This window comes from Mus caroli, chromosome 1 (assembly GCF_900094665.2).
Source record: "Mus caroli chromosome 1, CAROLI_EIJ_v1.1, whole genome shotgun sequence".
NCBI classification, from domain to species: domain Eukaryota; kingdom Metazoa; phylum Chordata; class Mammalia; order Rodentia; family Muridae; genus Mus; species Mus caroli.
The window spans coordinates 84868204-84889263 of NC_034570.1; the positions used below are offsets into that span (position 1 = coordinate 84868204).

A 21060-nucleotide genomic window follows, 5' to 3' on the forward strand; every position below is an offset into this window, starting at 1 on the left:
AAGAAGAAGAAGAAGAAGAAGAAGAAGAAGAAGAAGAAGAAGAAGAAGAAGAAGAAGAAGAAGAAGAGTTCATTTTGGCTCACAGTCCGAGGGTACAACAGTCCATCTCTGCGGGGAAGGCCTGGCTACAGGAGCAGGAGGCCGCTGGCCATGCTGTATCCAGCCAGGAAGCAGAGGGGTGAATTCTGGCACTTTGCTCTCTTTTTCCTTCTTTTTTTCAGTCTAGGACCCCAACCCAAGTGGTGGTGCCACTCACAGTAGGTCCTCACAGGTGTGCCCAGATCCTCACTTCCCAGGGATGTTAGTTTGTCGGGTTAACAGTATCAAGTGTCACATTAGCTTAGCACTTGAGGGCCAGAAGCTTAGCCCAGCCAGACTGGGCTTGCTTCAGGGTCCTAGGAGGTGGGAATCAGGATGTGGTCCACTCTGGTCCCAGGAGATGTTCCCAGGAAGACCATGTGTCCAGGTTATCAGGTCATAGCCTTGTTCATCTCCGGTCATAGCCTTGTTCATCTCCTTGTGTCTGTGTGATGGAGGACACTATTTCTTGCTGGCCATAAGCTGGGGCTGCTCTTTCCCCGAAGTTCCTGACACCCCGACGCCTGAGGTTTGCTGGCAGTTCACAGTATGACTCCAAGTAGGTCAGTGGGAGAGGAACAAGTGACCCTGGAATATTATATAATATATTGTCTTAAAGTGCCATTCCTAACACACACAGAGCGAGAGACAGAGAGACAGAGAGACAGAGAAAGAGACAGAGACAGAGAGAGACAAAGAGAGACAGAGACACACAGAGACACACAGACAGACACACAGAAGCAGAGGAAGAGAAGAAGAGAAGGTGGCACCATCTCAGGCAGCAACACAGCCCAGGGGAGCTGAGCCTGAGCTAGAACTCGCCAACACTGAGATTCTGACCAATCTGGGCAGAGAGCACGACTGCCTGGTTCCTGTTCACTGACAGGACCAGGCTCATTCAAGCTCTGCAAACCCTGTTCATAAATGTAGGCCTGGAACTCCCTTCTGCCCCGGAGTCCTCTCGTGGGCCTGCAGATATCCTGGGGATCACAAATAGCAGGACAAAAGCTTACCATCTTTGCTGCTTAGATGCTGTGTCAGAGTCCTTCTCAACTCTGCACAGATAAATCAAACATGCCTGGGGTGTTCACGCAGGGGGTGTTCATGCCAAGTCAGCAATCCTCCAACTCAAGGTCAAAGACACCAAGGGTTCCCGTCCCATGGCGCCTGGTGCTGATGGTTCTCAGCTGTCTACTAAGTCAGTAACCTACTCACTGCCTGAGGTTTGCCTGGCTCCAGCACCGCACAGCACAGCACAGCACAGCACAGCACATGGGATACTCAGGTTCTGCAGCTGGCCCCACTGGAACAGCCCCCAGTATGTGAGGCCGGGACTGCGGGCAGGCTCAGTGTGTATGTCTCTTTGCTCCCGTGCCCACTCTGCTGACCTTCAAAAAACCCCTAAATTCCAGGATAAAAGTCGCATGATGCAAAGCAGGAAATGGCAAGCAGGCAAATCAGTGTGACACCCTTGAGAACCTGCAGCTGCATACCTGTCCTACTATGTGTCCTAATGTGTGCCTGGGGAGCAGGGGAGAGCCGGCTCGTGCTTTAGAAGGAACCGGCGTGGCTGTCATGGAGCACTTGAGTGGATGGGACGTGTGACAGAGTACAGCTGCGGAGGGGATCAGGATGCTATGAAGGGGATGCTGTAGGTCCCTGAGGCTGGACACCTGCTGTCTCCCACAGCCAAGTTTCTCCCTGTCAAAGTCCCGAGAGCAGCCTGCTCTGCTCAGGACAAACCCACACTGCTTGGACTGGCCTGAGAAGGGTCTCTGACCTGTTCATTGTCGGCTTTCCCAGCTCAACTCTGCTCTCCCTCCTGTGGTGAATCCCTGCACCACAGCCCAGGAGCCTAGACTCCTGGCTTCTGTATACCTCAGGCCTGTAACTGAAGATTCCGGCCCCTCCTCCTGCTCAGAACCAGGAAACTCCCCTCCAGATCTGACTGCTGAGTGCTGTGCTCACAGCTGCCTGTTTGCATCAGGAGCCATCAAATCCACATCAAATCCACCGAGTCTTTCTCTCCCTCTTCATCTGTCTGACCCCTGGCTTTCTGGAGAGCCTGGGGGACATTGTCTACAGCATCCCCAACTTGGGTGAGGTGGACCATTCCCTGTGAACCTTTATCTAGTTGCTGTCTCCTTTAGGAGTTCTGTGAGCTTCTTTTCCCCACCCACTCCAGGACTTCTCATCTCACATCCATCACTGCCAGAATCCTCAGCCAAACCAATTGTCTCAAATCAATCAATCAATCAATCAATCAATCAATCAGGCTTCCATATGTCTGTCCATTCAACCATCCATCCCTCTATTCACTGACCATTTAACCATCTATCCTGTATCTAGCTACTTATCTTTGGAGGTAGGGCCTTACTTGCTATGTGCTCCAGGCTGGCCTCAAGGTCTCTGTACTCCTCCTTCGGTCTCCCGAATGCTTCACTTACAGGTGTATGCCAACAGCCACCATAGCCTGCTTGAACTATTCTTCTCTAAACTCATTGACTATAAGAACAACAGCCTCTTGCTGCACATGACATGGTCACAGAGAATGGCTTGCCTCACCCAAGTTGTGAATGCTGCAGACTATGGCCCTGGCTCTCCAGCAAGTTGTTGGCAGGGTCAGAGGGAGGGAGAGAAAGGAGACCGGGTGGCATGTGAGCGTGATGGCCCCTGATGCAGACAGCCACTCAGTCCTATCTGGATGTGAACTTGGGTTTATGCTATGAGGGTAAATAGCTGCTTCTGCTTCCAGGTGATATGGGGAGAGGCCTCTCCACGGAAGGGTGCAGCTCTTGTGAAGGGTGCAGCTCTTGTGCCAGCAGCCAGGTGACAAGCTGTTTGCTTTAGCGCACTTTAGAACAAAGGGACTGGCTTACCCCACTGACATTGGGGATGCTGCAGACAGTGTCTTCAGCAAGGTGAAGTTGAAACAAGATTGGAAAACATCTTTCCCCTTCTTTTTAATACTAGGGATGGATCCCAGGGCTTCATGTATGCTTGGCAAGAACTCTACCACTCAGCTACATATACACTTCAGAGATGTTTGAATATGGATGAAAGGTCAATCACCATAAATAAATAAATATATGTTTATCTCTATATCTATGGACAGAATTTTGTAGGATCACTGATCCCTGCAGAAGAAAATATTTGCTTAAAGAATATTCTGTAATTATGTCTCAGTCGCTTGGCTATTATCAAGTGAGGACTATTCTTTATTTGGTTGGTTTGTTTTTTCGAGACAGGGTTTCTCTGTGTAGCCCTGGCTGTCCTGGAACTCACTCTGTAGACCAGACTGGCCTCGAACTCAGAAATCTGCCTGCCTCTCCTCCCAAGTGTTGGGATTAAAGGCGTGCTCCACCACGGCCTGGCAGTGGGGACTATTCTTTAGATAGTTTGTTTTTCTTTTAAATGATAAGGAATATTGTTTTCTCCTTTTAAAAATAATAAAAAAGAATGTTCTTTATTTGTATAAAAAATTACATTTTCCAACAGTCTCCAGTCACTTTCAACAAACTCTCCAGTGGATTCCCTCAGCTGTTTAACATTATCTAACTGTTACATCACCTGTCAGCCTCTGGGGCCGGCTAAGACAGAGACAGTGCCTGCAGCAATGGGTGGTGAGAAGCGAAGGCCTCAGACACTGTCAAAGCTCCAGCAGCTGTCGATTCTTGAGCATCATTACACTTCCCTGAAGGTTCTGAGGTGTTTTCACATTCTTTTTAAGGGACAGGAGATGAGGACTGAGGAATCCTGGGAACTTACGTAGGTTATCAACGTCCCTAGACTGGAAGATGAAGTTAGGTAAAAGGAGGAGCCAGCGGGACTGGGAAGCAGAGGCCGGAGACATGGAGAGGAAGAAGACTGAGTGCGCCTGGAGGAGATGAAGTCTCTGGAACTTGTCAGGAGGTCAGGGCATGAAAAGCCGCAGCCACAAGTCTGGGAGATGGATTAGAGGAAAGAAAACCTGGGAGTTTATACCTCCCAGGAGGTGGCACTAAATCCTACCGTGGCAGGCACTGAGTTACCTCGAAGATTAAGCCACCTGCATTCGAGACTTGGCACTATTCCTTGACAGATTCTAACAGACACTGAGAATTTAAGTGTGTATGTCAAGGATCGCAGCCACCCTGAAGACTGGGCATCTACACTCAATAAAGGACCACAAGCTAATTAAGTCGAGAAAGCAAGAAACCAAGCAAGTAATGCTACCATCAAGTGAAGAGACTTCCTTCACTTAGGGCTTCTTATTTGTTTCCTAAAGAACAACCATTCTGACCATTAATACCTACTGTCCATTACTGTACAGTCAAACAGTCTGTCCATGACTGTACAGTCAAACAGTTTGTCCATTACTGTACAATCAAACAGTCTGTCCATTACTGTACAGTCAAACAGTCTGTCCATTACTGTACAATCAAACAGTCTGTCCATTACTGTACAATCAAACGGTCTGTCCATTACTGTACAGTCAAACAGTCTGTCCATTACTGTACAGTCAAACAGTCTGTCCATTACTGTACAGTCAAACAGTCTGTCCATTACTNGTCTGTCCATTACTGTACAGTCAAACAGTCTGTCCATTACTGTACAGTCAAACAGTCTGTCCATTACTGTACAGTCAAACAGTCTGTCCATTACTGTACAATCAAACAGTCTGTCCATTACTGTACAGTCAAACAGTCTGTCCATAACTGTACAGTCAAACAGTTTGTCCATTACTGTACAATCAAACAATTTGCCAATTACTGTACAGCCAGACGGGTGATGATGATCAAAGCCCAATTTCCCCCCCTGAGCTTTTATTGCCTCTGTGACTTGGAACACAGCAGGCAACAGGGAAGTTATTACTTTTTTGAAGGGCCAGGGAAATGGGATCAAAAACTAGCTGGCCATATACTTAGGTAAACAACTGATACCAAAGTATGCAGTCATTCAGAATCCCTCATACTAAAAAGTCATAACCTCCAGGCTGATGAAGCAAAGCAGGTATGATGGTTTGTATATGCTCGGCCCAGGGAGGTGTGGTCTTGTTGGAGTAGGTGTGTCACTGTGGGTGTTGGCTTTAACCCTCATCCTAGCAGCTTGGAAGACAGTATTCTGCTAGCAGCCTGCAGATGAATATATAGAACTCTGAGCTCCTTCTGCACCATGTCTACCTGGACGCTGCCATGTTCCTGCCTTGATGATAATGGACTGCACCTCTGAACCTGTAAGCCAGCCCCAATTAAATGTTGTTCATTATAAGACTTGCACTGGTCATGGTGTCTGATCACAGCAGTAAAACCCTAAGACAGCAGGTTTCTGTAACACAGACGCTCTGAGTCTGGGAAGAGCTGGTTTGGATCATTCTGTCCAGGTTTTAGTTTGACCTCAGGCATCTGTGCTGAGGACAGCCATGCCTTGCAGGGAGAGGCTTCCCGTAAACGCCACTCAGGATCTCAGGGTCCCTTCCAGTGTGCCACAGTCTGCCCACTCTCTCCACATAGTTGCCTCCTCCTCTTCATTCTGTCTTTCCTCTTGCAGTCCTTCCTCACCCTCCTCCTCCCTTCCTCCCTACTTTTGTCTTGCTCCTCTGATTTTTTTTTTTTTTTTTGTCTTTGTCCTTCTTTTACTCAGACTCTTCCTCCTTGCCTCACTGCTCTGCCTGTCCTCTTCTAGAGCATCTCTCAATGGTGTAATGAACCACTGGGACGCCTTCTCTTCCATGGCTGATCGCACATCACTGGCGTTGATTGAGACTTGCGCTTCCCTTTCATTGTGAAGTTATCCATGTGGCATACAGAAGGAAGATGCTGGCAGTGCGGGAGGTGGCACTTTGGCCTCCTTGGAGATGCTAATGCCATTCAGGAATGCCTCCTTGATGATCCTGGTAATGACATGGTGTTGGGCAGGTTTAGGTCCTTGGGCCTCTCCACCATTGCTCAGGTGTCTGCTCAGGCCTGAGCTTTCGCCATCTCAGACCTCCTCTTCAGAGTTCTGGTGTCTGGACTTCCCACGTTGCTAAGATCTCAGGAATTTTGTTCTCAATGCTGATTTTTTTTTAAAGAAAAAAAAAACAACAAATTACAGGGTAGCTGACAAAGTTCTGTGTTCTGTTTGACAATATTGCTTGACTATATATATGGCTAATTATGTGAGTTCCCACCAAAGACAAATTCAAGAGAAATCTAATTTTTATTAAAAATTCTGTCCCTAACATGCCTGGTGATAAGTTAATTACCTTCCATGGCACAAAAACAAACAACAAAGTATCCTATGTCATATTTTTTTTTCTTAAAATAGAAGAAAAAATAAACAGGCCCAGACAATAAACAAACGAGAGACAAGTTTCAATGTGAGAGTAGACTGGATTCAGCCAACCATGGCCTCAAGTTCACAAAACCAAAGGGTGAAACTGACTGTGGGTACTGTTAAATGCCCACTATGTGATTCTGAAAACCATCCATATTTGATGCAGACATTGGAAAAAGTACTTATAGCAGGCGTAGTTTCAAAAGCCTTATCCTCGTTGTTTGGTTTTGGAGCCCAGGACAAGGGACTGAGGTGCATATTTTACACATCAAAGCAGACCTGGTCTCCAGGTCCTCTCAGCATCCCTCAGTCCCTACCTGATATACCCTGCCCCCAACCCTGAACTTTCCAGCCCAAGGGCTGGCTGCCCTTCCCAGAGACTTTTCCCTATATAATCCAGACAGTTTGGTCTACTCTCTCTTCTCCCCCTCCCTTCTCTCTCTTTCTCTTCTTCCTCCTCCACCCATCTCCCTATGCTGACCTCCCTGCCTCTGCCCATGGGCCCAGTGAACTCACCCAAGAGTAGTTTTTCCAATCAACCCACCTTTGATATATTCTAATCTGGCTTGGATTGGCTCATTTCACTGGTGGAGACCTAGTTTATTAGTGGTGATCTTTGAAGATGCTTCAGTGCTGAATCAGGGTCCTGTAGGCTGGACATCCTAACTCAGGCAGGGATGGGGAGTGGTCGGCATTCAACAGCGAGAGAGTTCACTCTCAGCACCACTTGACCAGCTTTGCAGGTTCCAGAGGGCAGCTCAGCAGATGGACAAGGGAGGATCTTAGCCCCAGAAGCAAGGCTGTGAATGGAGACTCAGACCTCACAGTAACCAAGAAGGCAGAGCCTAGGAAGGACAGGCTAGGGCTGGGGGAGGCAAGTGTGCTCTGTGTCCTGTGTCAGGGCCAGTTGTTATAGCCCTGGCCTTGGAGCTGAGCACACGGGAGGAGACACCTTCAGAGAGCCCTGTAAAAGTAATTTTAGGCGGTTTTCTTTCCCCTTGCTCCTAAACAACTGCTGAGTGTTTCTATGCCCACTCTAGCTCCCAAATGAACAACACTGAGACCTAATAGATTTATTAACAAGCTGGCAGCCCTAACTCATTTATTCTAACCCTACAAGGTCCCAGCCTCATGGTCCTTGACCTGTAATCCGAGTCTTGCTCAGACTTGTTCTACTCCACGTGTCCCCTCATGGTAACTCCCCCTGGTCCCTCCACCTGGTCTCCACATCTTCTCTCCCTCAGTCCCCTCACTTGGGACCCCCATCACTAGGATCGGATATTCTGCCTTCCCTCTGCCCAGTTATCAGCTGAATCAGCTCTTTATTAACCAATCAGAGGTGAGGGAAGACAATTTTTACATAACAGTGAGACCGGAGATGCTTGACTGGGACCAGATGTCTGGGCATAGAAATCAGCATCTGAATACACAGTGCTCAACACCATCCCCCAGCAGAGCCCAAATGGCAGGACTAGCCTCGCAGGATACTTCCTTAAGCTACTGTCGTCAGCTCGTGAGGCTAAGGGGTGGTGGCCAGTCAGAGTCCAGAGCTGGACCCAAAGACATGCCGCTGGCCTCCTGGATATCCCCTCAGCCAAATGCATGTCAGCTATGGCCTTCAGTCCTACTGCCGTCTTTGCAGGGTACCCTGGGCTCTAAGGCCCTGTTAGGTCCCAGAGAGCTGTCATCTGTCCTCCCAGCTTCTGTGCAGGACAGGAGGCCAAGAAGGCACGTGACTCACATCAGTGGCTCTAGCAAGGTCTAGTGTAGTAAAAAAACAGTTTTAAAAATCCCTGCACAGGTTTTTTTTTTCCTCCCATTTTTGACCATATATGTTTCCAGATGAAAGACATATATAGCCTTATATTTTTAAATATCCCTTAGGCAGCACAATAGCTGGGCAACTGCCTCCCCTCCATGTTGTTAGAATCCACTTCCCTTCTGATAACTCCGACTTACTACTTAGTAATTTCTATGTTCCGTCTGGGCTGCTCTTAACTCTAATTTGGCCAGCCCACACGTATATGTTTGTACGGCTCAGCAACCCCACTGTGGCTCTCCTCCCTCCTGCACATTCTTCCTCTTCCATGGCGGCTCCTTTCTTTCTCCTCCTTTCTTTCCTCCTCCCTTCCTCGTGGTCTCAAGGGGAAACCTAAACCTCTCCTATGCCTCTTCTCTTCAGCTATTGACTGCTGGCATCTTTATTTACCAATCAGAATTAACTGGGGCAGGGTCCCTCAGTGTCTTTTTTTTTTTGGACAGGGTTTCTCTGTGTAGCCCTGGCTGTCCTGGAACTCACTCTGTAGACCAGGCTGGCCTCGAACTCAGAAATCCGCCTGCCTCTGCCTCCCAAATTCTGGGATTAAAGGCATGTGCCACCACTGCCCGGCCCTCAGTGTCTTATGTGCAGACTGTCTTGTCTTTGGGGCAGTTTTGGGGGGCCCAAATTAGCATTAGAATATAAGCAACATAGGGCCAACCCACTACATCCCCCCCCCCACACACACACACACACTTTGTCCAATTAAAAAGACCCTTCAGCCGGATGGTGGTGGCGCACGCCTTTAATCCTAGCACTCAGGGCTGTGATGTTTGGCCTTCCCCTTCCACTGCAGTTTAGTGCACACAGTACCTCGCCCATGCCCCATCTCCCAGGGTCCCTCTTCTCTTGGCCTCCCTGAAAGGGAGCCATGTTGCCAAGTAAAATAGGAAATACCCAGAGTTATTGTATTGGCTGCTTTTCTTGTTCTTCTGATTAAAAAAAATAAAACTAAGCCAAAGAGGAAGGGTTTTCTCTGGCTCCAGATCCAGTACAGCTTGTCACGGCGGGGAAGGTGTGGTGGCAACAGCTTGGGGCCACTGTTCACATTGCACCTGCAGTCAGGAAGCTGGGAAGCCCGAGACCAGTAACATTGGGACCTCAGTTAGGTCATTTCATCCCATGCCTTTCTGTCTGGTTATTATGTGCATGCTTAATCAATGAGGAGACTTAGACTGGGCGTCTGAACGGATGGACAGCGGTAGGTGGGATTCAAGAGTCCCTCTTGCTTGGCCTACATCCTGATCACCTGATCGCCAGACTAGTGATACCGCCCAGTCCGTAAGGCTTCACAGGTCAAAGCTGGACTCAGAGGAGATGATCAGCACTCTAGTCCCTCTCACTAAGATATAGATACCTAGAAAACCCCACTTTTCAGATGCCTTCAACCTGAAACACCTATAGGCACACAACCATAGCAACTACATGGTGGCCTGGAGACAAGTGCCAGGTCTTCCCTGGAGGTAGCTGGGAAGGACAGTAGCTCTGCCAGCCCAGCACATGCCAGAAGCATCTATAATTGTAGCAATCCTAAGGTTCTGTTCTCTTGGCTTCCCACGGGCCCTGTCTGGATGCTTCTGGGAGCCCCTAAGGCTGGAGAGGAGGCCTGAGTACTGCTGACAAGAGGGTGGGATGCTGGCCAGTTTATAAAAAGGGAAAAGATGATCTGGAAGTGTTTAAAGGAAGAGAAGTAATTATACCTGTTATATGTATATTCAAAAAGCTTGGCAGCTTGGAAATAGAGCCCGGATCTGCCATTTCTTCCTATTTCCTGTAATTTCCCCTACTATTGTCCAGGGTTCCCTGAGCCAGCTCGCCCTTCTCCCAGATGGTCCCTTCTCCTCAACAGCTGCTGGTTCCCAACCAGCCCTGCCAAAAGACTCACTTTAGGCCAAGGAGACTAGCAAAAGGGGGTGGTTCCTCGTCTTAGGGAACACTGACATTAGGGGTGACCAGGGTCACCTTGGGGCCACAAGGCACCCCAGGGCTGCAGAGACTTGACAATAGGCAGCTGGTAGCTGGGTAGCTGCATGGGGGAATCCTGAGGGCAGAGGTGTGTGCCACATGAGATCCAGGGCTGTGGGAAAACAGAGCATCAAGGGTCAATTCATTGTATGGACCTTGAGATTCTCTTTGCCCAGAGACCATCTCCAGGACAGCCAGGACATCTAGACCTCCTCAGGGTCTGTCCTCAAGACTGGGTGGCCCATAGGTCTTAGGACTCTGAACATGCTGTGTGAAAGCAAGAGCCCCTGAAGAGATGGATTCAAGGGCTGAGCTCCAGCAGGATACCCACGCTGCAGAGAGACACTTCCCACTGGGCAGTAGCCAGAGCGTATTGTTTGGACAATGGCTGTTCATCCTTAGTCGCAGCTATGTTCACCTCCCAGAGTGGCAATATGACTCATGTGGCCTTTAAAAAAAAATGAATCTGAAATGGCGGTGGTCCATGCCTTTGATCCCAGCACTAAGGGGAGGCTGAGGCAGTTGGATCTCTGGGTTTGAGGATAGCCTGGTCTATAGAATGAGTTCCAGGATAGCCAAGGCCACCCAGGAAAACCTTGCCTCGAAAAAACAAACCAACCAACAAACACGCCAACCTATCACCACCAACAACAAAAAACAGAGTCTGGAGAACGGCCCTAGGTGGGAGCCTGCGCTCAGGCACCATGGCTGGTAGGGTACCGGCTGATGGGTACCTTTTTACCTCCCACTGACCACTCTTAAGAGCTCAGATAAAAGCTATGTGAGCGCTAAGGAGCCAGGAATATCAGGAGTGACTCCGGGTCCCTCCCAAGGCACAGTGTACAGAGCACAGCGCAGACAGCATATCCACATTCGGGTCTCTACACAAATCACACAGGACCTCTGTGTGCTGGGGGGTATCTAAGAATGCTGGGGCTTCCTTCTTTTTGTGGCTACAGTTCCTCAATGGATTACTCCTGTCTTGTGACAAGAGTGAGCTCAGGGCCTGAAGGTTGGCTGTGACATAAGGTGATCAGTAAGGCTTCTTTCCCACTCTCACAAAGGAAGAGTCCTTTCATAACCTGGGTTTCATCAGTAACAGGGTCTGGGGACAGCCACTCTCTCCAGCCCAGTCACTGAGAAAGTTGGAACTGAACCAGCCAGTGGATTAACAGGTTGATAACACAATGACTCTTGTCAAAAGTAACTGTTTTGACAAAGGACTTGTAGGATGAGGTGATTAAGGGCAGGTGCACACATCTGGCCATACCTGCAGGCCCCTACCAGCCGTGACCCATTTCCTGTATAACTACACCTGCATCCATTTCCAGGCGAGAGGGTCCTTCAAGCCAGTGCAGTTTATTACATTGGCCAGCTCTTACCCACCATGAAGCTTTCTCTAGCTCTGCCTCACCCCTCACCTCTCCACTGCTCCGTTGTTTTCCGAGCAACCAGAGCCTCTAAAGGTCAGACTGAAGGATGGAGCCAGGCAGATCTGTGGGGCTGCATGCAGGGAATGCCAACCAGGTGGACGCCCTGTGCCTCCTGCAGGCAAAGCATGGCCCACAGATAGCTTCAATTCGAAGCTGATCTTGCACTTCCCTGCTTCAGGCTGTGGAGAGGACTGAAGGGTGCAGGGAGTGCTAGGGATGTCTGAGGTGGAGGATCCCCACATTTGGATCTTACCATCTGCTGGGCAGTGCCCTCTGGGGCTGTGAGGAAGGAAGCCAGTGTGTGTGTCTTTGTCTCCGTCTGGCTCCCAGGTTGGCTACAAGGAGGCACATTTCATTTCTTGCCATTGATCTGCTGGCTGAGCCTCGTTCTCCCGCCCCTGGAATACCCTGGCTCTGGGCAAGTCCATTCGCTTTGCCCCGAGGCTACTGAGTTTCGAAGGAAAACAGAGGCCCTCTGCTTTCAATTCACACAGCATGAAAAAGATCCTGCTGCTCCTGGCACCACCTCGTTCTAGGAAAATGCAGGTGTAAAGGATTTGTTTGACATTCTGTCAGGATACTAAAAAATGTAGTAAGAGCCAAGCGCTTTTGGGTGCTTTGTTATACTGCTTTGAAGACCCCTTGCCGTAAGCCTATACTGCAAATCTCTGGTCCTAGGGTGTCTGGTGAGAATTCCAGAGAGAACAGGACACACCAAAACTCACAGCTTGAGTCTCCGGACAAGTCCAGGGCCTTGCAGCTGAAAAGGGCAATTTCCCTCAAATTCCAGTCATCTCCTAATCCTGGGTTTGCTTCCTTTCACAGAGCTTCCCGCTAAAGAAACCCAACAGGAAGAAAGGACCCGAGGGCTGAGGTCCTGGCAGAAGCACTGCCCTCAGGGCTGGCTTTATATTAGATGAAGAGGCCAGGGTGCCTCAGGCTCTTCCCTCCATTCACCCAGCTCTGAGCTGTCTCCTTTCAAAGCCCTTGTAGCCTGGTGCTACAGCCCTATCCTTGCTCATCAGCCCCAGGGCAGGCCTGCCTGGCTCCTTGGCACCAGCACATACTGCTCACAGCCAATCCAGAAGTCCGTTTTGGTAAACAGAACACAGGATGTTTCCAAGCAATTAGGAGCCAGCAGGCTTTAGAAGAGGGGCCCCGTGTAAAGCAAGAGAACATTGTTCATTCCTGTTGCACTGGCCAGGCACCCACTTACAAAGTGTAGCCTGACTGCCGGTCCTTGAACCCTCTGGTATTCTTCATTCTGAAGTGGCCACCTAGTCACATGCTGCCCTTACTGAATTGCTTTGCCTGGTGAGTGGCTATTTGCTGTAGCACCACTGCTGTGTGGAGGGTTACAACTGGCAGCAGTCAGATACCTGGGGAGCATGCCAGCTGCCACCAGGCTGCAGGCTGAGCCTAGCGCTCCTGAAGATGGAGGAAACCACGAGAGCCTTAAGTCCATGAGGACTTCCTCTGTCAACAGAAAACACACAGAACCAGTGTTAAGACAAGTGCCCTCAAAGTGCAGAGGCTGCCAATGTGGGCTATTCAGAGTGCGTGGTTATCTTTCAGCCCTGATCCAAGTTCTAAAGGGCAGTAGAGATTTTGGGGAGACTGATGAGGAGCCGCATCAAAACCATACCAGAGGATTTCCCAGTATCCTCTCAGGGCTCCGTCCTGGAGACTGGAGAATACTCATCCTCTTCTGCCTAACCGAGTGAATGGGCAGATGGACTTCTGTAGCAACACAAATCACAAGTGTCACATTACACCCAGGGAGTAGAGTCATCAGGGGAAGAAACAAGCACGTGGAAGGACTCTTAGGGTCCGAGTGTCCTGGCTCTGTCCTGACGTGCTAGCCACCATGGCTGAGGTCTCTGGACAGTGGCCCAGCACCTACTGCTCACATTGCTGCATGCCTGTTCTGTGGGCCTTCAGGGGCAGCAGTGCCACCCAGCCAGGGACAGGAGGCAGAGCCAAGATAAAGATGCTTTCTTTCTCTTTGACCCTCTCAGAGGGCTCACAAGTTACTCAAACCACAGAATCCCAGGGCCGGCTCATTTCAGAAGGGGAGGGGGAGGGGCCGCAGGCAGGTAGGTGGCCCCAGCAGTAAGGCCAACTTTTCTGGAAAATCAAAGTGTTCTCTTCTTGTACTGCCTAATATTGACCTGTTCTCCAACCGTGTTCTGTGTGTGCCTGAATGGAGCCCAGTGCTACTAGGGAACTGAGTGCTAAATTTCATTAAGTTTTAATTAAGTTAAATGCAAGTTACATGTGCTCGGAGCAGCCACAGCAGGGGTCTCAGTACAAACAGTTTAGGAGAGCAATTCAGATTGACACCAGCTCCTAAGGACTCTACCCCCAGGTTCCCATGCAGGAGAACAATAAGATGCCACTGCTCTTTCACCTGGGACTGGCACCCTCATTTTGGATAACAGCATCTATACTACCCCACACCCTATGCTCAGCTTGCTCTTCAGAGATAAGAGCCCAGAGGCCCCGAGGGCGGCTGAGAAAGTGAGCCTGCTCTAAGACTCGGCTCTGCTAGTCTGTGGCCATTCTTCACCTTTTTGCTCTAATGTGCTGTTAAAAGAACAAATGCTTCAGGAAAGATGCTTCAACAGTGTGTGAGAGACCCAAAGTGCAGGGCTGAGCATCCTCAGGCACCAGGCACAAGTGTGCCGCGCAGACACAGGAGGAGGGGCTACAGAGCCGGCTTTATTTCTTCAAGTTGGAAGGGCTCAAGGGAACAGCACTGGGGCACGGGGCTTCCAGTGGGAGCTGGGCTTTCAGCAGACCAGCCCTGTTTTGTTTCTCCTCCAGATGATTCCAAAACATCACTAGAAGGTTCCAGAACCTTTTCAGTGGAAGCTGATTCTTTCATCTCTGCCTAGGCGTGGGTCAGACTCTTTTTGTTAGATTTTTTTTTTTTTTCTGGCAATTTCTTGATCATTTGCTTTTTTCCTGTTGTCTTGGAAAGCTCTGGAGTTCACAGAATTGGGCAGAGCAGACATCTCCATGGCTGTGACACCGCTGGGCGGAGGGGACCCTTCACTTCAGCCAGATCCACTTGTCACCCACCTCGGCATTGTACCCAGGGGCGTACTTGCGGCCTGGCAGCTGTTGGGGGAAGGAATTAAACACTGTTTAGAATAAAGACCACTTTCCCAACCCTCAGAGTTGGTCAGCTACTGCCCATCCAGTACCAGGGATACCCAAGAACAGGGATCCATTGTCATGAAGCAGCCTTGCCCACAGAAGTCCTGTCCAGGACAGAGATCCAGATGGAGACAGAGCCCTAGCTGGTTTTTCTATTTTGTATGATGAGCAGGAAAGACAAGAAATCAGTGACACTCAGTGATAACTGGCAGAGGAGGCTGGGCTTAGAAAATGCCTTGTTCTCAGCCTGACTGCCTGCTTGACTAGTGTGAATGGAGACAGTAGCTTAGCCTTGGGAACCAGCGATGAACTCATTACTAAGAGGCCACAGTCCGAGCTGTCTGGCTTCTGTGACACCATCAGTACTGACTCATCAGGACTCCTCCTGGTTATCCTGCTGTTGCACTGCTTCATGGAGACCTTGCAGCTTCAGAACAGTAGGGCTAGCCTTTTCATGTACCCCAACCAATTGTAAGTGAGATAGATTTTGGGGTGGGCGAATTCAGAGCCTCAGTCTGGGCTTGGGTAGCAGCTGGGCTGGTCAGCCCATTTACAATCCTTTATCCACACCACCCGAGTGAGCTCTCCAGTTCTCATGCCCTTGGGGCCAGCTCACCAGCACAGCCAGCTCTGCTGAGCTGCCCAGTCAAGGCTCGACTCTCCCAAGTGCTGCAGCCTGTGAGGGGCTGGCTCACCGGTGCCTTTGTCATCAGGGTCATCTCCACTGTATAGTCCAAGGAAGTTACAGCTTAATTCCTTCCTCCCCCAGTGATACAGCCAGTGAGGGAGCAGGGCTAGCTCTCCTACTCTCATGACCCCAGGGTCAGCTCTCCCCACTGCTGCAGATGGGGAGGGGCTAAACGGACCAGGCATCACGCCCACCCCCACATCATCTCAAGGCAGACGAGTGGCAAGACCAGCTCTCCTGAGACCACTGACTCACTGCAATGGACATTACAAGTGGAGATGTGTGGACAGAGAGACATCCTGTGGGACACACTGTGACACACTCCAGCTTCCATCAGAGGTTTCCTATGCTTGTTGTTGTTGTTTGTGTGTGTGCTGTATTTTTGGGGAAGGCTGCAAGGGTGAAGGGTGGGTATAGGGGAGGAGATGAGTGGGACTGGGGTACACGATGTGAAACTCACAAGAATCAGTAAAAAAGTTAAAAAAAGAAAAAAGTTATTGACTTACTCATGAATTTCCTATACTCATTAACTGATGGCTCTGACTGGATCATCAATACTTAAAATATTTGAGGAACTAATTTCTTTTGGTATCTTAGCTAATGATAATTTAGGAACCTAAGAAAAATTCTGAAAAAATTTTCAGGTGATGGCGTATTTTGAAATATACCCATTTGAACCTTGGAGATTTTTTTTTTTTTTTTCAGAATTCACTATTTTAACTACTTCAGATCATTGTCGTGAGTTTCAGTAGTTTGTTGTGTAGGTAACAACGTATTCAGAGATGTGTACTGTGGTTTCCTAGTCTGTACTGAGTTTATTTTTTCCCTTCTTAGAAAAAAACAAACAAACAAAAAAAAACCCCAAAGAGGCTGTGGTCCCCAGGGCTTTGGTTTGGAAGGAGTGCATAAAGAGGGTGTGAATTACACAAGCAGGAAGTACAGGCAGGCATGCAGGCAGGCATGGGACACAGCACTGGGCTGGGGGCAGGGAGGACTCCCACAAGGTTAGTTAGGCCTTGGGAAGCCACTGAAATACCCAGGCCTGAAAAACATTGGCAAAGAACTACTTTGGAAGCAAGGAAGCCATGGGAGAGGCCCCTGGAGCTGTCACTGGGCTGAAAGGATGGAGAACTAAGCCTCCCTCTTCCAGCAGCTTTGTTCTTCCATAGCCAGTGGCACAGATAAGAGCCCAGGTCAGAGAGAACCCCTGACAGACAATGTGAGAGATAGGGACCCGCCTAGCACAGCAGGAGGATGCACCACACAGCCCCAAGAGCAGCCTATCAGTACATGAGCAGCATGAGGGCAGCAGAGGCTGGAAGCACCCCTACCCCCAACTTCCCCAGAGCTAACAGAAAGAGGCTTTCCTGCGGAGAGAAGATGGTGACCGGTCTGGAATGGCCTCAGACAAAACGCACAGGTACAGTGTGTAGGGGAAGACCTGGCAGAACAGCCACTGAAACACAGAGCTTCTCCAACTGCCATCCAGCTGAAGAGGTCCAACTTCTTCTCATTTGTTGAATCAATCCCACAATTATGCTTGATGAACAAAGCACACACACCCTACCCACTGTGTGCAAGGTGGCTATGGTGGCTTCACCAAGGTGCAGTTGGGAGCTTGAGAGGCAGTGGCAACTGTCACCTTGTGTCTACCAAGTGAAGTTACTGAGGTTGGTGTTACCCCAGTGGCCAGCTGGTCAGCATGTCCAGGAACTTTCAACCACCACTGTCCTGAATTTTAGACTAGGGCAAGTAAAAACTAGCTGAAGACCACCAACCTGAGGCCTTACCAATGTCTACTGACTGCTTCACAAAAGCCACTCTCTGGAATTCTTAGGGGTATTTAATTGGCCTATAAAATCTAGTGAGGGATGCTCTGTCCCGGGTTCTGGGGAGAAAGCACAGCACTTGAACATACATAAAAGCACCCCTAAGTTCCCAGTATCTAACTGTGTGCTTGTCTGTGGGCTGGAGGCCATGCTGAATCTAAACCAAAAATTAGTTCTTTGGGAGGTTGCAAAAGAAGCTCACGACCATGCTGCCTCTGGGGAGGGCCCTTCGATGCTACAGGATGCACAGGTACTTCTGTTCTCATACAGAGTAAGTCACTTGCCTGGAGCACAGAGCTATTCCATCAACAGAGCAAGAACCAGCCCCCCTTACACACAAGCACAAGAGGGATCTCAGTCTCCAAACTCTGGAGTGGGTCCTGTGACCGAGTCGCTAGACAGCTCATCTACTCACCCCAGTGAAGGCGGACCTGTGCTGTGAGCCCTACTGTTTCCAGGCCCATTCCACCGTACAATGCTTCCCCTTGCTATGTGCTTAGGATAAACTCCCAGAAACAGAACTGCTTGCTGAAGCACAACAGCCTGAAGAGCAGGTGTGGAGAGCCCCCCACCCCCACCCCATGGGTTTAACTTGACAGTGTGGAAGAGCTGGTCTGGATTACTGTGTGGAGGCTTAGGCAAGGGTGTAGACTCAGCACTGTCTCTCCTTAAAAATCTAACCATGATCTTGGCCTTTTAGGACCTTCACTAGGATCAGCACGCTGGCTTCAGTCCTGGCCCACCGACCGCCACTGCACACAAGGTACCTCCTACCCACTGTGTGCAAGTTGGCTGTGATGGCTTCACCAAGGTCCCATTGGGAGATTAAGGTGCGGTGGCAAGTGTCATCTTGTGTCTACCAAGCGAAGCTACAAGCAACATGAAGGAAGGGGGTTCTGAGATTGTTAAAGGTGCCCCCTCTTTCTCCATGCCACAGCCTGCTTGAGTGTATACTTCAGTCTTTAGCGTGGACTCCCACACCCTACCCCAACCATATACTGGACTTGGGTCAACTTGTAACACACCAGCCTCCAGGCCCTGGACTCCAGTATTGGGGCCTGAACACTTTAGACCTGCCAGACTAACTGTCATCAAATAACAGAAGCGTCCCAACTGGAAAGCTGAGACCCACGCCCTGATCCTGAGCAAGCCGAAGTGTAGAAGGTAGGGGCTTAGGGTCTAGGCAGAGAGAGAGCTCCAGAATTTGTTACAGGGCCACTGGTCTATGGCTGAAGACAATATCTATGTGAAGCTGGACAAAGAGCCTCCAGGAGCTGTGAGCAGAGTGAATCCATGGCTACTCACAGAAGGCTGTGGGTCAGATGGGTTCCCACCAGCTCCTCCTCACACAAGCACAAGCGAGATCTCAGGCCATATTGTACCCCCAAACAGGCTATGCTAGAGGCACTGGAAAGCTGGAACTCAGTGCTAGCAGGCTTAATGCTGATGTGCATGTAACTGCACTGCAGCCAGAAAACTTGTAACACTTGTCTCAGAATAGAACAAGATCTAGCATTCCAAACCATGAAACTCAAAGTGTACTGCAGCTAGTGATACATTCCCAGATGCGTGCAAGTGGAGACTAGGACCCTAAACCAGAGGGAAAGTCACACTGACTCTGAAACGACCAAGGCGGTGGGTTAGTGAACAGGGCTCTAAAGCATCTGCTACAAAACTGCGTGACACGTTCTGGGGACAAAGTGACAGATGACAGAAATAAGGGAGAACTGGGAAACAGAAAGGACCAGGCAGGAGTTCCAAATATAAAAGTAAGATTCCTGTGTCGGGCGTGGTGGCGCACGGCTTTAGTCCCAGCGCCTGGGAGGCAGAGGCAGGCGGATTTCTGAGTTCGAGGCCAGCCTGGTCTACAGAGTGAGTTCCAGGACAGTCAGGGCTACACAGAGAAACCCTGTCTTGAACTCCCCCCTCCCCCACCACCAAAGTAAGATTCCTGAAGTACAATTCTGTTGGCTGGGTGTAGAGTCATGCACATGTGCTATGTGGGGCTAGGAAGGATGAGTCCTTGGGATTCGCTGTGCTGCCCACGGCAGGCCACACCCTCACTGTCATTGCTGGGTGCACAGGAGCAGTGCCAGTCTGCTTTGTGACCACAGGCTCTTCCCAGAGGCATCCTCTCTAACCTGGATCACATCTCTTGGATCTGTCCTCCTGGCTGCCAGTCAAGCATGCTTCCGGCCCTCCGCCCCATCTAGTCTATCTTTCTCCCAGTATTTCCTTGTTGTTGCATCAACACTTCCATGTTTTCTGTTTCTTTGAAGAGCCAAATGAACACAATGGAACACCAACACACTTCTTAACAACATAGAAAAGAGCATGAAGACCTAAGAGAACTGACTCCAAATAAAGCAGAAAGAAAAAGGTCAAAATAGTTCCAGTGACCCATGGAAACCTCCATCTAGTGCATGTATAAATAGAGTCCCCCAAATCCTCAAAAATAACCGCTAAACCTTTTCCAAATGCTTTGAAAAATACAGTTACTACCCCAAGAAACTCAGTGAACCTCCACAGAATACAGAGAGACAACCACAGAGGCACATCACAATGAAACCGAGAAAGCAAGCAGGAAAGGGGCTGAGAAATCCTGAAAGCAGCCAGAGATAGAAGGGTACAGGGGCACCAAGACCAGGAATGACCAGACTTCTCACTAGAAACACCACAGGTTTGAGGCACAGAGAAGCTGCCATGTGTTGTGAGTATGAATGATCAAGCTAGAATCTTGTAGCAATTGAAAAGACCTCTCAGATTGAGTTGAAGTAAATACTTTTTTAGGAAAGCCAGCCACTGGAATTTGTCACTATCAGACCCATATATAAAAACTGTTCAGTTAGTCAGGCAAAACCTGGGTCCAAACAAAAGAATGGAGTACACCCAACATGACAGCTCAGAAAGAAGACAGAATTAGAACCTTAAAGGATAAATAGTTTACTGTATCTTTTCTTCCAATCCATCCCTTCAACGCTGCTTCTAAAATGGATTCTAGAAACAACAGTATAGCCATGGAGACCTCCCCTCTTTTCCCTTTTAAAACATGTTTTATAATTGGCTTACAAAATAGGAGGTCTTGATTTTTTCCCCTAAACCCATTCATTGTCTTTGTTAACTCTCTCATCCCATACCCTGTCTTCCTTGTTCTGGCTGGAGCCAATCCATGCCCAGCATCATCCTTTTCTACGCTCACATCACCCATGCTTTACCAGATATCCTCCCTTATGGGGTCACTGACAGCTGCTTTCTAGTTCCTGGCTTCTCCATATGCTCCAAGTTAAGCACACAGCTCTAAAGAGTCTAAGCTGGATCCACGTATGAGGAGAACATGTGGTGTTTGCCTTCTTGGCCCTGGGTCATCTCTGCTTTCTAGTTCTATCCATTTACCCGCAAACTTCATCTTTCCCCATATCTGAGTACAATTCCATTTTGTATACATCACATTTTTTAAGCCATTCAACTGTTGACAAGACATTTAGAAGGCTGGTTTCCTTTCCCGGCCACTGTGAAAAGAGCAGCAGTGACACTGAAGGCCAGTGTCTCTGTAGCAGGATGTAATGTCCTTTGGGTCTATGCCCAGGGTGGTAGAGCTGGGTCATATGGTTAGTCTATGTGTTGCTTTTTTGTGGAACCTCCATACTGATTTCCATAGTGATGTACCAGTCCACACTCCCACCAACAGTGAATAAGAGTTCTTTCCCTGTAACCTCGACAGCATTTGCTATCATTTGATTTCTGGATAATAGCCATTCTGGTTGGGGTGAGACAGAATTTCAAAGTGGT

The 21060-nt window shown here is 49.2% G+C and overlaps 1 protein-coding gene and 1 pseudogene across 1 annotated transcript in view; both read right to left on the reverse strand.

Annotated features, from left to right (window-relative positions):
- Positions 1 to 5580: 5580 nt before the first annotated feature.
- LOC110305386 lies at positions 5581 to 6002 on the reverse strand (annotated as a pseudogene).
- Positions 6003 to 13827: 7825 nt separating this feature from the next.
- Positions 13828 to 21060, reverse strand: part of Ndufa10 (NADH:ubiquinone oxidoreductase subunit A10) — a 35227-nt gene continuing 27994 nt past the window's right edge. Inside the window, exon 10 of the mRNA XM_021171889.2 lies at positions 13828 to 14715. Within this exon, the coding sequence (XP_021027548.1) occupies positions 14647 to 14715 (69 nt within the window). The 3' untranslated portion in view covers positions 13828 to 14646. The remainder of the gene's footprint in view (positions 14716 to 21060) is intronic.